This window comes from Chiloscyllium plagiosum, chromosome 17, assembly GCF_004010195.1.
Source record: "Chiloscyllium plagiosum isolate BGI_BamShark_2017 chromosome 17, ASM401019v2, whole genome shotgun sequence".
In the NCBI taxonomy this organism is placed as follows: Eukaryota; Metazoa; Chordata; class Chondrichthyes; order Orectolobiformes; family Hemiscylliidae; genus Chiloscyllium; species Chiloscyllium plagiosum.
Window position 1 is genome coordinate 1675148 of NC_057726.1, and position 17586 is coordinate 1692733.

At 40.9% G+C, this 17586-nt stretch overlaps 1 protein-coding gene across 1 annotated transcript in view; it reads left to right on the plus strand.

Annotated features, from left to right (window-relative positions):
- Window positions 1–17586, plus strand: part of zc3h18 (zinc finger CCCH-type containing 18) — a 222396-nt gene that overhangs the window by 61893 nt on the left and 142917 nt on the right. Inside the window, exons 6-9 of the mRNA XM_043707500.1 lie at window positions 2389–2481; window positions 3008–3159; window positions 5721–5753; window positions 15167–15278. Of these exons, the coding sequence (XP_043563435.1) occupies window positions 2389–2481; window positions 3008–3159; window positions 5721–5753; window positions 15167–15278 (390 nt within the window). The remainder of the gene's footprint in view (window positions 1–2388; window positions 2482–3007; window positions 3160–5720; window positions 5754–15166; window positions 15279–17586) is intronic.

The window sequence follows — 17586 nt, forward strand, 5'->3', positions numbered from 1 at the left end:
CCGAAATAAATCGTGTCCCATTTGCCAGCATTAGCTCATATCCCTCTAAACCCTTCCTATTCATGTACCATCCAGACACCTTTTAAATGTTGTAATCCTACTCACCTTCACCACCACCACCTCTGGCAGCTCATTCCATACACACTGTACTCTCTGTGTGAAAATGTTGCCCCTTAGGTCCCTTTTACATCTTTTGCCTCCCACCTTAAACCTATGACCTCTAGGTTTCGACTACCCTCGTCTGGGAAAAAGACCTTGGCTATTCACCCTAACCGTGCATCTTATGATTTTATCAACCTTTATAAGGTCACCCCTCAACCTCTGATGCTCCAGGGAAAATAGACCCAGCCTATTCAGCCTCTCCCTATAGCTTGAACCCTCCAACCCCGGCAACATCCTTGTCAATATTTTCTGAACCCTTTCAAATTTCACAACATTTTTCATGTCGCAAGGAGACCAGAATTGAACGCAGTATTTGAAAATTGGAGTAACCAAAGTCCTGTACTGCTGCAACTTGACTGTCCAATGCCCATTCTCAATGCACTCACCAATAAAGGCAAGTGTACCAGATGATTTCTTGTCTACCTGAGACTCTGCTTTCAAGCAACTATGAAACTACACCCCAAGGTCTCTTTGTGTGGCAACAATACCCAGAATCTTTTATTAAGTGTATACATCCTGCTCTGATTTGCTTTTCCAAAATACAACACCTCACGTTCATCTAAGCTAAACTCCAACTGCTACTCTTTGGCCCATGTAATCAAGTTCCTGTTGTACTCTGAGATAACCCTCTTTGTTGTCCACTAAACCACCAATTTTGGTGTAATCTGTAAACTTTCTAACTATACGTCCTACTTTCGCAACCAAATCATTTGTATACATGACAAAAAACAGTAGGCCCAGCAGCGACCCTTGTGTACACCACTGGTTACAGGCCTCCAGACCAGAAATCGACCCTTCACAACCACCCTCTGTCTCCTACCTTCAAGCCAATTTTGTTTTCAAATAGCTAGCCCTCTTTGGGTCCCATGTGATCTAAACTTGCTAACCAGTCTACCATGCGGAAGCTTGTCGAACACCTTACTGAAGTCCAAGACTTCATCCACTGCTTTGCTATCCTCAATCTTCTTTATCACTCTTTTTAAAAATAACTCTGGTTAATAAGACATGATTTCCTACACAAAGTCATGTTGACTATCCCTATTCAGCGCTTGCCTTTCCCATTACATGTAAATCCTATCACTTGGAGTCTCCTCTCACAACTTACCCTCAATTGATGTCATGCTGACTGGTCTATATTTCTCTGGCTTTTCCTTACCACCTTTCTTAAATAATGACACGACCTTAGCCAACTTCCAGTCTTTCTGCACCTCATCTATGGCTGTTGATGATACAAATATCTCAGGAAGGGGCCCATCAATCACTTCCGGAGCTTCCCACAAAGGTCCCAGGGATTTATGTGTTTTAACATGTTCAGCACCGCTACCTCTGTAATTTCGCCACTTAACAAGCTATCACTGTTTATTTCTCCAAGTTCTCTAGCTTCTATTTCCTTCTCCACAGTAAAAACTAATGCAAAAATATTCCTTTAGTATTTTATCCATCTCCTGCAGTTCCACATAGAGGACCTTGTTGATCTTTAAGGGACCCAATTCTCGCCCTAGTTACTCTTTTGTCCTTAACATATTAGTAGAATCTATTTAGATACTCCCTAACTTTATTTTCCAAGGCTATCTCATGCACCCCCTTTTGCCCTCCTGGTTTCCCTCTTGAATATATTCCTATTGCCCTTTCTCTCCTTAATGATCTTATTGACTAGAGGGCAGAATAGTGTGTTGCTTCACCTGTATCTTACAGCTAAAAGCATATCCAGTAATGTTGGAATGAGGGGGGCTGGGAAGAGTCAAGAGACTTCTCTTCTTTCAGTCTATTTTGGGCCTTATGTGTCCACGTGAGAGTGCCCAGGTTCACTTTATCACCTGGAAAGACACTCCCTGGGTACATCAGAGTGTCAACATGAGTAATGAATCCAAGCCCTGGATTTGAACATGAGTTTCCTGAACATTTCCTGGTCTTTCGGTTGCTAGTACACTGACATGGCCACTCTGCCATCATTCTCTGAGGTGAACGTGTGTGGCTACTTGATGAAGAATGTGTTATTTTTAATTATTGTGTATGGAATAATTCAGGTTCACAACATTGCTACCACCTGCAGACCCAGCGCTACCAGTAGATGGCAGCCAATATCCTTTATTTGGAGACTTTATTGTGAGGCCTGCTGTATCTGCCTGTGGCTGCTGAGGATTAAGATTCCAATTATATAATTCTGTATAAAGTTTAAGCTGTGACAATATTGTTTACGCAAAGGATTCTCTCTTTCCGAACCAGGGTGCTCCAGTGATTGATGAATTGATGCCACCCATTCCCTTGGAACCTCCAGCAGAGAGTGCATGGGAAAGAGGCTTACGACATGCAAAAGAGGTGAACAGTAACTTGCTTCAAATTTCAAGCACTAATTGACTATTCTCACCAAAAGGTAGTCAATCCTTCCCCCAGCCCAACATGCACTTGTCTGCCACCCTATTACCAGAATAGTGTTGCCTTGCCCAGTGCACATCGCTGAATCCCCTGTAGTGCACTGGAATGTCTGTCTGAATGATGATTTGAAACTATAACCTTTTGACCAAGGTGAGCATGTTATTCACTAAGCCACAGTTTAAAGTGAAGATTTTCATATGTGTTTGGCTTGGTCGAGTGACTTTTCCTTGTTCCATCTTTTTGGAATCAGTTGACTCAAACCATTTCAGCTGGAGTTCAACATATCACTTTCAAAACATCAAATGTAATGTATGAGGCTACTGGTTACTTCTTTATTGATAGTCACAGTGAGTCCAGGTGATACCTGGTTTTGAATAGCAAGTAAGGAGAGAAGTGCAGCAAAGATAATTGATTATTTGCTGAATTGATGTTTGGATTTGTTCTCAGTCTTTCATGCTTTTACTTTTAGATGCTGAAAAAAGCCACCATCAGGAAGGAACAAGAACCAGACTTTGAGGAGAAACGGTTCAATGTCACCATTGGCGATGATGATTTTGACAAGGAAAATGATTTTTATCGGGACTGGAATTATCGTGTTGCAAGAGACATCAGAGAACCCGGGTGAGCATTAAAAGGCACAGATGCTAGTTTCCGTACTGACATAGAATCATAGAATCCCTAGTGTGGCCCTTCAGCCCCGAAAGTCCATGCCAACCGTCCGAAAGGTAACCTACCCTATATTTACCCCTGACTAATGCACCTAGACCACACATCCATGAACACTGTGGGCAATTTAGCATGACCACCTAACCTGCACATCTTCGGACAGTGGGAGGAAACTGGAGGAAACCCACACCGACACAGGGAGAATGTGCAAACTCCACACAGATAGTCGCCCGTGGTTGGAATCGAACCTGGGTCCCTGACGCTGTGTGGCAGCAGTCCTAACCACTGAGCCACCATGCTGACAGTAGCTGATCAAAATAAATGTGTAGTGCAATCTGGCTAATGAGCAGGACAACGAGCATAATCGAACATTGAACATTACAGCGCAGTACAGGCCCTTCGACCCTTGATGTTGCGCCGACCTGTCATATCAATCTGAAGCCCATCTAACCTACACTATTCCATGTACGTCCATATGCCTGTCCAATGACGACTTAAATGTACTTAAAGTTGGCGAATCTACTACCGTTGCAGGCAAAGCATTCTATACCCTTACTACTCTCTGAGTAAAGAAACTACCTCTGACATCTTTCCTACATCTATCACTCCTCAATTTAAAGCTATGCCCCCTCGTGCTCGCTGTCACCATACTTGGAAAAAGGCTCTCCCTGTCCACCCTATCTAATCTTCTGATAATCTGCTCATGCTGTCTCACTTGGCTAGGCTCAGAACTAATAGCTCATTTAGGATCTTTGTTTTCTGAAAATATTGACTGAAGGAGACTAAATTTGAGGTGGATGCTATGTTCTCTTACAGGTGTACAAAATGTTCTCAGACTCTTTCTCTGAGAACACGTAAAATTTGCATCTCTATTGCAACTGTGACCCAGATATCTCAAAATTGCTGATACTAATGTATCTTGACTTTGTGATTTGGGATTCATCCATAAATACAGTAATTGCACAAAGATCAGTCCTTTTAAGTGTGTAAAATTCAAACATTGTAATTCATTGAGTGAGCAGTGTAAACATAAGTGGATGAGATAGTTGTGTTTGATAGACCTGATTGCCAAAGTGCATAGGCTGGGGCTGTAACTTCATCAATTGGAGCATCAGTCATTGATATGACTTCACTTTGGTAAACCTCTTTCGTAATTCTTCTTAACCAAATGGAAAGTATTACGGGCATTTGTGTGATTTGTAGAAACATTCATAGTTGAGCAACAAGTCAGTAAATGGTAACTCAGCATAAACTGTTCAGCATTTTGATGCTGGCCAGAAGCAGCACCAAATCCTAATCTACTTCCTGTTTGCCAAATTTTTCTAGTGTCTTGACAGCAAAATATTTCCCTCCTTGGGAGAAATCCCAGTTTGCACCAGTCAGTATTCTGTATATTGCATCAAGTTAAGGAGATGTTATACTAACTTAATATTGTGCAGATCAATTGACACTCAGCTTTAGCTAGTTCCAACACCATTTATCATGTCATTTGAATGAGTTCAGAAGCTTCAGTTTTCTCATTCAAAAAAAAATGTAATTCTACCTTCTCATGCATTAAAATAGTTGCTGAATTTTGTTCCTGCCCTCATTTTATCAGTTGGCTACATGTTTATGTGCACTGTCTGGAGTATTTCCAAGCTGTGCCCAACTACAGGACTGCAGATCTCTCCTTGATGTGTGTTGAGTTATGCAATCCCAGCAGCCATGGAGGTGGTTGAACCAAATATCCTTGATGCTCCCTGAGGGTGAAAGTTGATGACTGAATCAAGGTTTCTTTTTCTGATAAGAAATTGTGTTTCTTTCTGAATCAGATCAGAACTGCCATTTGCCTCTGATTCTTCTGGCTCAACACGCTTCAATGTACTCACTGCTGACTCCATCCACCATCACTCCTCTCATATGTCAGGGGACCTCCAACTCTGTATTGAGTGTTGAGGCAGCATACAATCTTCCCATCACCTGTTTTCCCAGTAAATTTGTAATGGGAAAGCTAGTAAGCAAGATACATTTGTATCCAAAGTCCTCCAACAGAATCAAATTTTTCAGGATGAGACCTCAAGAGTACCTTTATGATATTTTCATGCAAAAGAAACTTGTTTGAATATTGCTCCCTTTTGCATTATGGACATCAGTATTTCTAAAGTTGGAACTTTGAATGTGATCCTTCTGTTTTGAGTATTTTGGCATAAATGTTAATGGCACAACTAATATATTATTCTGGAGAGCTCTTGGAAGAAGGTTTTGCTTATTGAGGTGTTTCTATGATGTGCACTTATCCATTTGTTGAGTTAGGTAGGTTTAGATGCTGCTTTCAGTTATTGGTCACAAACAAGTGCCAACTTGTTCTATGTTTCAGTTGGAAAAAATAGAGGATGGAATTTGGTTACAGTCATTCAAGGTAATAGCTTTTAAAGGCTGTTAACTGTTTTTGGGCTTCAGCTTCTGTTGGAAACGTGAATTAGTTTAAAATGGCAAGCCAAATAAACCCTTCTTGTACTTTCCTTCAAATGCACCAGCGACTTGGAGTACAGAGAGGCAATCAGTTACGGGTAAGGACTGTTCAGTGTGTTCTTTACGGTTGTTAATTCTTTCATTTATAAATTTACTGGTAAGCCCGTGCACCCTGCCTGAGCTGGAGCTTTGCATGAATACCATTGCTAATTTTAATACCTGTTTTTGTTTCAATGAAACAAAGGGAAGAGAAGGCTGGAAGAATTGGTTCCCTGTGAACATGAGGCAGAGTAGGTAAAAACAATGACTGCAGATGCTGGCAACCAGATTCTAGATTAGAGTGGTGCTGGAAAAGCACAGCAGTTCAGGCAGCATCCGAGGAGCAGTAAAATCGACGTTTCAGGCAAAAGCCCTTCATCAGGAATACATGAGGCAGAGTGATGCAGCGATGTTGGAGCAAAGTTAAGGTAATTCTGAGTTGACCGTTTGTTGATGAATATCGATGTCTGCCTTGGGATCGTCTTCAATATGAACTATATAAAATTTCCAAGCATCAGGGAAACGTTTTGCTCACACTATCATCTTGGGAAGGTGGGATGCAGAGTGGGAGTGTGATCTGATTATCTTCCAAGGCGGTACTTTGAGGGGAGAGTTCAACTTTTTTTATAATGTTGAGTGAGTTCTGAGGTGGGTTTGTGCAGTTAGCAACAGTCACTTGGAGAGCATTAATTAGCTTAAACATTTAGTGATGCAAAATCACCTATACTGCTGATGCTTGTTTTCGAAGCTTGACTCCCAGTTAGTGCTAAATTCTGGACTACTAGAAAATAGTTTCGAGAACTCTGGACCTACCTTTGATAGTGTCCCTACCTCTGAGCCAATCTCATCTGCTCCAGAGAAGTAATAGCATCTCAAAACAGGTTGGTTCGAAAATAGGTAGAACCCATCCTCTAGATAACTTCATTTGCATCTGCATTTCCTCACATTGAAGTAATCACTGGCCATAAATAGCAAAACCTCAATGACATTTGTACCTTGGATGATATGTGCCACAAATGTTACTTGACACTTAAATGCAAGTCACTGTCTGCCCTGACCAAGATGGATTTGTAACCACCTTGCCTTGACATTCATTGTCATTACCACCAGTGATACCCCTACCATTGGCATTCTAGGGAGCATTATTGATTAGAAACTTAATAAGAGTACCCAAAGGGATACAATGTAGTGTTATTGTCTCTGGGTTACTAATCCAGACTAATGCTAATTAGTATCAGTAACTCAGACTAATGCTCTGGAGACAAAAGAAAAACACTTGGAATCCTGAAAGTCTGAAATAAAAAAAAAAGCAAATGCTGGAGAAACTCAACAGGTTTGGCAGCATCTATGGAAAGAGAAGCAAGAATTAACATTTTGAGTCCAATAAAAGTCTCTTGGAATCCTGGGGACTGTGATGCTGTAGAGACTGTGATTCAAATTCCACCACAGCTGCTAGCAAAATTTCTCTTCAAGTAACAAATTGATTGAGAGATACTCTGTAAAACTATCATTGATTTGTTTATTGGTTCATGGAATATGAATGTGGCTAGTTAGGCCATCATTTATTGCCCATTCCTATTGCCCTGGAGAAAATGGTGGTGAGCTGCTTTCTTGAACCACTAAAGTTCTTTGAAGTGTATTGACAGTGCAGTTAGGGAGGATGTTCTAGGATTTTGAGCCAGTGAGAATGAAGGATAAAGTTTAGTTTGGAGAGGAACTTGCAGATGAATGTGTTCTCAAGCATCTGCCCTTGAGTTAAATTTTGAATATGTTAGAAGGGTTACCAATGAAGTGGGCTGCTTTGGATGTTTCCTCATTAACCTGTTCAGAGATATTTTTGACACCTCTGGCACAGAAGGGACTTGGCACAAGGCCCATGCCTCATTCGGGACACTACCACTGCACCACATGAGCCCTGCAAGCTGAATTTATTCTGGTTGGTGTCAAACTAGTTGTTGGAGAGAGTACTCCATGACACTTCTAGTATATGCCTTGTGCATGGAGAACTGCAATAAGGGAGACAGGACGATGAGTTAGTCTCTGCAGAATTCCTATGGCATTTGTTGCAGCCACAGTACTTGTATGGCTTCTCCAATTCAGTTTCTGGTCAATGGTACCCCCCAGGATGTTGATTGGGGGGGTTGGTGTTGGTGTTTCACTGATGGTAATAGAATTGGACATTGGAGTGATGATTAGATTATCTCTTCATGGAGATAGTGGTTGTCTGGTATTTGTGTGGCATGAATATTACTTGTTAGTTCAAGCCTGCATTTAGACATGGGCTGCTTTAGTTCTGAGGAATCACAAGTGAGACTAAATATTATGCAATCAGCAGCAAACACCCCCACTGCTGACCTTCTGAGAGGAAGGTCATTGATGAACCAGCTGAAGATGATTGGGCCTAGAACATCATCTTAAGGATTTCCAGAGATTTCCTGAAGTTGAGAGGACTGACCTCCAAAAATCACAACCATCTTCAGTTTGTGCTGAGTATGACTTCAAAGAGTGGGCAATTTTCTCAGGTTTCTTGATACTATATGCTACCGAATGCTACTTGTTGTTAAGGGCAGTCACTCTCACTTCCTGTCTGGAGATCAGCTCTCTTGTCTAGGTCTAGACCAAGGATGTGATGAGGTCAGGATTGTGCAACACAAACTGAGTATCAGTGTGCATGTTATCCCTTTTGTAAATGCTGCTTGATAGCACCATTGAAATCCCATTCAGTCATTGATAATGATTCAGAGTAGGCTGTTACATTGGTAATTGACTAGGTTGAATTTGTTCCCTTTTTGTGAATAGGGTGAAATGGTGGCACTGTGGATAGTACTGCTGCCGCAGAGCACTAGGGACTTGGGTTCAATTTCGTACTTGGGTTCAATTTCAGCCTTGGGTGACTATGGAATGTACATGTTCTCCCTGAATCTGCATACATTTTGTCTGGGTATTGCAGTTTCCTCCCGCAGTCCAAAGGTATGCAGGTTGGATAGATTGGCCATGCTAAATTGCCCCGTAGTGTTCAGGGATGTGCAGGCTAAGTGGATTAGCCATGGAAAATGCAGGGATTTTGAGGGGGCAGTGCTGGGTAAGTACTGGTGTTGTAATTGCACTGGAACACCTTGACAAGAGGTGTATGTAGTTCTGAAGTGTCAGTTCGGAGAAGGTGGAGAGCCTTTGTAAACCACTGCAGCATATGGTATGGGGACTCCCATAGTGCTGTTAGTGTTCCAGGATTTTGACCTCAGGCAATGAAGGAATTACAATATAATTTCAAGTCAGGATGATGATGTTTGGAGTGTGTGGCGTTACTGTGAATCATCTACCCCCTTCTAGGTCATCGGGTTCGCTGGTTAGGAAGGTGTTGTTATAGGAGCATGGTTATGTTGGTGCAATGTATCCTCTTGGCATTACAGTAGTGTTGGAAAGAGGTGAATGTTGAATATGGTGGGTGACATGCCAATCAGGTGGGCTGCTTTGTCTTGCCGTTGTTGGACTTCTTGAATGTTCTACGAGTCGCATGCATCTAGAGAAGGTGGGAGAGCATTTTATCACAGCTGACTTCTTGAAATGTATATATGTTTTTTAAGAAAATTCTATGGCTACAAGATCAAAGTAAAGGCTATGAATTACGGATGCATAATGTCTACCTCCTGGCTGCCGCAAAGGTTTTCTAGTATCTACAAGGTACACGCCAGGTGTATATAGTAATAGAGATTTATGGCACAAAAGATCTTCAGTCCATCAAGTCTGCTCTGTTCAAAAGCAATCATCTAACTATTCTAAATCCATTTTTCAGCACTTAGCCCAAAGTCTTGTCCATCTTTGGTATTGCAAGAGTACGTCTAAATACTTCTTATATGTTATCAGGGTTTCTGTCTCTATCACCCTTACCAGCAGTATGTTCCGGATTCCCACTACTTCAAGTGAAAAATATCTTTCCTCACATCCTCTCTAAACCACCTGCTCCTTATTGTAAATTTATGCACCCCAGTCATTGATCTCTCTACCAAGGGGGAATTGTCCTTCTTTGTCTAGGAGCATGACTTGACCCTGCTCCACCCTTAAGTGAGATGGCTAATTTGTGGCCGAGCTCCATACCTGCCTTCAGCCTGTATCCTTTAATTCCTTTGCTGTAAACATTTATCTAACTTTGATTTAAAGTTGCCATCTGATCCAGCATCAATTACCTTTTGTGGAAGAGAGGTCCAAACCTTGATCATCCTTTCTGGGCAGAAGTGTTTTCTGACATCTGTCCTAAACAGTCTGACCCTGATTTTTAAACTGTGCCCTGTAGTTCTGGAATGTCCAACCAGTGGAAATAGTTTAGCTTTATCTACCCTGTCTTTTCCTGTTGTTATCATGAAGACTTCGATCAGATCACCCCTTAATTTTATGAATTGTAGAGAAAGCAGGCCTAATTTGTGTAATCTTCCCCATAATTTAATCCCTGAAGCCCCAGTATCATTGTTGTAAACCTACATTATGTAGGCTTTCCAAGGCCAGTATATCCTTCCGAAGGTGTGATGCCCAGATCTATTCATAGTATTCCAAGTGAGGTCTAACAAGGGTTTTGTATAACTGCAGCATAACTCCTATTTCATTATATTCCAGTCCTCTAGCTATAAAGTCAATATTCCATTAGCTGCCTTGATTAATCTTTGCACCTCTTTGTAGTACTTTAAAGGTCTGTGCACCTGAATCCCCAGGTCTCTTTCGTATATGACTTTCTATGCTATTTTCTAAGTCAATCGTAAGTAATCTGAATAATTCGTTGTGGACACCAATGTCACATTCTGACAATTTGAGTACCTACCCAATATCCCTAGGTTCTGTTGCTTGCCACTGAAGCAATTTCCAAGCCATTTTAGTAATTTGCCCTCACTCCCATGGGCTGCTTTCTTAGTTAACAGTCCCTTATGTGGGATTTTATCAAAAGTGCTCTTCAAGTCCATATAATAAACATCCATATACATTCCCCTGTCCACTATCTCAGTCACCTCTTCAAAACAATTCTGAGGGGTTTGTCAGGCATGCCTTCTCTCTCTGATAATTGAAAATTTCGAAGGATTCAGTTGATCTGTATTTGTAACTGATCTCTTGTCCCCTGGTTTTTCCCCTTTGCCCTTCTTAAAAAGTCTACCCCTCATTATTTTATACATCTTAATCATGTCCCACCCCCTCAAACACCTCTGCTTCAAGCCCAGCAACATCCTGATAAATCTCCTCTATAATCCCTCCAGTACTATGACATCCCTTCTATAATGTGGTATCCAGAACTGAACACAGTACTGTAGCTATGGCTGAACCAACTTTTCTGACAGTTCCAGCGTTAATTTTCTGTTCTTAAACTCTATACGTTGGCTAATAAAGGTAAGCACCCCATATGCGTTCTTAATCACTTTATCTATCTGTCCTGCTACCTTAAGGGAACAGTGGACATACACACCAAAATTGCCCTGATTCTTGTGTATTTCTGATAGACCTATTGTTCATCATGTGTTTCCTTGTGTTGTTTGTGCTGCTTAAGTGCATTACCTCACACTTATCTTTAGAATTAGGTTTATTGTCACGTGTTATCAAGTACTGGAGTATACTGAAAAGTTTATAATGTCAGCCCCACATGACGCTGTCTTGGGTACAAGTTACCTAGGTACAAATCTTAGATATTAAATAGAGGAACAAAGAAAACAAGATGTTACTTTACCTTATAGTGATTAATAGTATAAGTCAGAAAAATAAAAAATAAAGTTTAAAAAGATAAATATTACAGTCTTTCTACTGCAAGAGCTTGCAGTAGATCAGTGCAGGGTTCTTCCACACATCATCTGACCAAGCCCTCAAACCACTGACCACCTGCGCCAGTCGCCAGTCCAACTGTCCCTGCTCTGTTCCGGGCATGGGGACCATCCCCCCTTCACTTAGGCCTCTAGGCCATGGAATTCCATTTACCATTGACCAGCCCATTCATATCTTCATAATCTAAGGCTATCCTCACTATTTACCACCCACCAATTCTATATGATTTGCAAACTTACTCATCAACTTTCCTGGTTCAAGTCTAACTTGTTTATATTGAGCACAGATGTGTAATTTCCAATTATCTGGTTACATGCAGCTTCAGCGAAACTCAGGATGTTCAATACCATTGGAACGACACATTGGAATTGATGGCACTTTCATTCACGATCTTAAATTCCCTTCATCACTGGTAAACAGTATATAACATTCAAGATGCACCACAGCAACTCAGCAAGGCTTCTTCAACAGCACTTTCCTAACTTGCGAAACCTACATTGAGAAGGATGAGGACAGCATGCACATGCTGTCAGTTATCCTCTAAGCCCCATACCCTCGTAACGTGAAACTATATCATTTCTTTTTTGCTAACACTGGTTCAAGATATTTGAACTCCCTCATGAACAGCACTGTAGGTGTTCCAATACCATTAACTACAATGATTCAAGAATATGGCTCACAACTGCCTCCAGAGCAGTTGAGAGAACATTGATCATAGTCAGTGGTGCGCATGGCCCACAGAATGTTAGATTATAAGAAAGCTCCAAATGAGGAGTCACTTAGTGGCTATGTTCTGAGACTTGTAAACAATATTGTACTTCATTGCTAGAGGGGCGGAGTTTAAAATTAGGGACGTTATGCTACAGCTGTATACAGTGCAAATGAGGTCATACCTGGAGTACTGTGTACAGTTTTGGTCTCCTTGAGAAAGGATGGACTGGCACTGGAGGATTGCAGAGGATGTTCATTACGTTGATTTTTGAAAGGGTTGGCTTATGAGGAGAGATATGGCATAGGGATGCAAGTTCAAAACCCAACACAGTAATTGGGGGCTTGCAATGTTTTAAATAAATGGGAAATCAATATCTAGTTTCAGTAATGGTGGCTTTGAGATTGCCATAAAATCCGATCTAATTCCTGTCAGGAAGGCAAACTGGCCCATGTGTTACTCCGGATCCATAGCAATGTGGTTACATTAGAAAATAAGTACAAGCGGGAGTGGACAATCTGGCCTGTCCAGCTTGCTTCGTGAATCACAAAGATCATGGTTGGTGTTTTCATGGACTCAGCTCCACTAACTCGCCCATTCACCATAACCCTTAATTTCTTTACTTTTTAAAAATCTATTTCCATTGCCTTAAAAACAGTCAACAAGCTAGCCTCAAGTTCTTAGCAGGGAATCCCACAGATTCTCAAGTTTTTGACTGAAGTAGTTCTTCCTCAATTCAGTCGTGGATCTGCTCCTTTTGAGACTATGCCCCCATTCTAGTTTCCCACGCTCCCTGCTTCTACCTTATGTGTTCCCTTCATAATTTGATGTTCCTGTAAGATGCCCGCTCATCCTTCTAAATTCCAATGAGTATAATCCTACAATCTCTCCTCAAAAGCCAACCCCCTCAATTTGAAAATCAACGGAGTGAACATCCTCTGCAATCCCTCCAGTGTCAGTCCATCCTTTCTCAAGGAGACCAAACTGTACACAGTACTCCAGGTATACAGCTGTAGCATAACCTCCCTAATTTTAAACTCCGTCCCTCTATCAATGAAGTACAATATTCCATTTACCTCCTTAATTACCATCTGCATTGCAAACCAACTTTGTGATTTGTGCACAAGGACACCCGGGACTCTGAACAGCAGCAAGCTGCAATTTGTCACCATTTAAAAATTAGTCCATTTTGCTATTATTCCGACCAAAATGAATGAACTCACATTTATCAACATTGTATTCTACCTGTCAGACCCTTGCCCAGTCAATTAACTTACCTATATCTCTCTCATTCTAGTGTCATCTGCAAACTTTGACACACCTCACTCGGACCCCAATTCTGAACCATCTATGGAAATTGTCAAGAATTGCAGTCCCATCACTAAGTCCTGAGGCACACAGTTAGCCACTGTTCATCAGCCAGAAGAATACCCATTTATCCCCACTTTTGCTTTCTATTAGTTAAACAATCTTCTATCCATGCTAATATCTTACCTGTAACATGTTTCACTTCCCAATGCTGGCTTAGCAAATCACTCGATGATATCAAATGGGCAATTAATGTTCACGTCTATGAGTAACTAAAGACCAAAGATCTTTAACAACTGGGATTTGGTTTTAAGCACCAGCCTAACCCTAATGATCTCCTTTTAAGTAAGATATGATTCCTTTTACTCTCTTACCCCCTCAGTTACTTTTAATCCAAAAATGTTGGAGTTGTATTAGCGAATGGTCATGCAGAGCTTGATCTCCCTTCTGCCCAGTTTCACGGTCAAAGTGTCAGTATTAGTGACATTGATTTGAAAGTGGATGTCAGTTTGATAGGTATGCTTATTTCAATCTTGATTATAAAGTTCTATTTTTGTTCACATAGCCAGATTCTTCCAGCCCTTCTGCTTAAAAACACGATCTGAATCACAAGTAAATGTCATATGCTTTTTGCAAATCACTATCATCCTTGATTCTTCAGAAATTAATGATCTTTCTAAGCCATGGCTATCAAGCACGCTCACACAAAAACAAAAGACCATATGTGTCTGCAACACTCTCCCTTAATGGAGTCTTTTAATAAAGATAACCCAAACATACTGAGTTTTACTGGTGAACCATCTGGTTCACTAATGTCCTTTAGTGAAGGAATCTTCCATCCTTACCTGGTCTGGCCGACATGTGACTCCAGACCCACAGCCCTGTGAGCAATAAATGCAAGCCTAGTCAGAGATACAGATGTCTCAAATGAATAAAAATAATGTTTGGATATGAACTGTAACAATGAAATGAGTTCCCAGTTTCAACAGTTGGTGGCTGTTCCCCCAACCTTGTCATGATCGAAATATAAACCAAAAGAAATGCAGATGCTGTAAATCAGAAACAAAAGCAGAAGTTCCTGGAAAAGCTCAGCAGGTCTGGCAGCATCTATGAAGAGAAATCAGAGTTAATATTTCAGGTCTATCGATCTGTCCTCTGAACGGTATTCTGATTTGCCAGACCTGCTAAGCTTTTCCAGCAACTTCTGTTTTTATCATGATCTAGTCACATTGAAGTCATGTTCTGACTCAGCCTCCCCTGACAACTACCATTTAAAAATTTCAGTAGAGCAGTATTCTTTGCAACTCAGTGAATGAAATGGAACTGTTGTTGTTTAATATAAGTTTGTGGTGATGGTAAAATAAGTTTGAAATTATCAGCCAGAATTCCCATCCCTGCTTATTATCCAACTACCACACCTCGCCAAATAAGAAAGTATTTGTATGAAGATGGAATTGAGCCTTTATTGTACCTCTCAGTATCTGGCTGCGAGAATTCATTGGCTAGTCCTATGTGCAAAGTGTCATCGGTAGGCAATTGCATGTAACAATAGAGCAAACATATTCGCCTCGCTATAATTACGTTTATAACCACTCCTGTGATATTTATGATAGAATGGAAACTGGAGTATACAAGCTTGACCCTTTTTTCCTTGACCCTTAGGCCTGACCCCTATATAACTCCCTACTACGAACCTGAAGTTGAACGGTACTGGCGTGGAGGGCAATACGAGAACTTCAGAGTACAATGGACAGAAGCAGACTATCATTACAGAGTAAGCATTTTGAGAAATAAAATAAAAATTTTGTCAATTTTTTTTTGTCTTGTACTTATCAGGACAAATTGCAAGAAATACCAAAGTAAAGAGAAAACAACATTCACACTGTATGAGAGAAGAGTGATTTTTTTGGCAAGCAGGCTATTTGAGAGAAATGTCATTGTCTTTGGGGCAAATGACCTATATACCTCTTGTCACGCTAGTACTGAAATACATACACGACATTACTAATTTTGTGTGATAGGCCAAATAGCTTTTTGTGACCTGATGGTAATCTCTTGTTCATGGCAAACTCCACTCAGAAACAGAGAAAAGGCAGAGAGTAGGCCATTTGGCCCTCACAACCTACTCCAACATACAGTATGATCATGGCTAATCTGCCAGTTGCAGTTCCCGGTTTTCTCTCCTGCTCTCTACTTTAATAGCGGAGTGACATTTGTTACCTTTCAATCTACAGGAATCATTATTCTGGACACAATCTTGCCATTTACACTGCACAACTGAAATTGTCGATTCAAAACTTTTAATGTTAACTTCTCTTTTTGTCATGTTATTGACATTGCTTCATGCAAGCTATTGAATAAAGAACAAAGAAACAAAGAAAATTTACAGCCCAGGAACAGGCCCTTCGGCCCTCCAAGCAAGTATACTATATGCCTTCTTGACCACTCTATCCACCTGTGCAGCAACCTTCAGGGTACAATGGACCTGCACGCCCAGATCTCTCTGCCCATCAACTTTTCCCAAGGCTCTTCCGTTCATTGTATAATTCACTCTAGAATTAGACTTGCCTAAATGCATCACCTCATATTTGTCTGGATTGAAAACCATCTGTCACTTTTCCACCCAACTCTCCAGTCTATCTATATCCTCCTGTATTCTCTGACAGTCCCTTTTGCTTTCTGCGACTCCACCAATCTTCGTGTCATCTGCAAACTTGCTGATCATACCAAAAGTGCCCTCTTCCAGATCACTTATATATATTACAAACAACAGTGGCCCCAACACTGACCCGTGTGAAATACCGCTGGTAATCTTTCTCCATTTTGAGAAACTCCCTTTAACAACTACTCTCTGTCTTCTGTTGCTCAACCAGTTCTTTATCCACCTAGCTAGAACACCCTATGACTTCATCTTCTCCATTAGTCTACCATGGGGAACCTTATCAAACGCCTTACTAAAGTCCATGTATATGACATCAACAGCCCTTCCTTCATCTATCAACTTGGTCACTTCCTCAAAGAACTCCATTAATTTGGTAAGGCACGGTCTCCCCCGCACAAAATTATGTTGCCTATCACTGATAAGTCCATTCTTTTCTAAATATAAATAGATCTTATCCCTCAGTACCTTCTCCAGCAACTTTCCCACCACCGACGTCAGGCTGAATAATTCCACATTTTTCATGCATAAACATAACTTGAATGAATGAAACTAGACTATTCAGACTAAATTACTTTTAAAGGCAGCATTTTTGCATAACATTGGTGGGCCAACATGAGCAAAGAAACCTTTTTTCCTAACTGTAGGATATTAAACGGCAATAAATTAGGAATTTGAAAAATGGTGGATGGCGCACACATACAGGGGGAATGGTTTGTCTCCTTGTTGTCAACCTGCTTTCTTTTATTATTAGGGTGTGGGGTTGTTGGAGCTTGCTTTTGCTTTGTTAATCTTTCCTGTTTTAGTTAAATTTGTTCCCCAGATGTTTAGCCATTCTCACGCTGTGTCTATATGTCTCATTTTTTTAATACATCAATTTGCCTCCTATTAACTCATGCTTACTATAATTTCTGCCATTTAATCATCTCCTGATTTCCACTTAAATACTTATGTTCTTATGTTCTTAAAAAATAAAGTCAGACAAAATGGTTTCAGGATAATGTAGGGTGTGATTACGGACACACACAACAGATTACACAGGTACAGACAAGGAATTGTACGTCAAAAATCGTTAATTTCAAAAACAACCAATCAGGAGTGGACCGCGGTAACGAAACAGGCCATCACCATAAGACAGAACAGAACCTAATTCTGGAAAGGGTGAAAATAGATAAGTCCCCTGGGCCTGATGGCATTTAACCTAGGATTCTCTGGGAAGCCAGGGAGGAGATTGCAGAGCCATTGGCCTTGATTTTTATGTCCTCTTTGTCTACAGGAGTAGTGCCAGAAGACTGGAGGATAGCAAATGTTCTTCCCTTGTTCAAAAAGGGGAGTAGGGATAACCCTAGTAACTATAGGCCGGTGAGCCTCACTTCTGTTGTGGGCAAAGTCTTAGAGAGAATTGTAAGGGATAGCATTTATG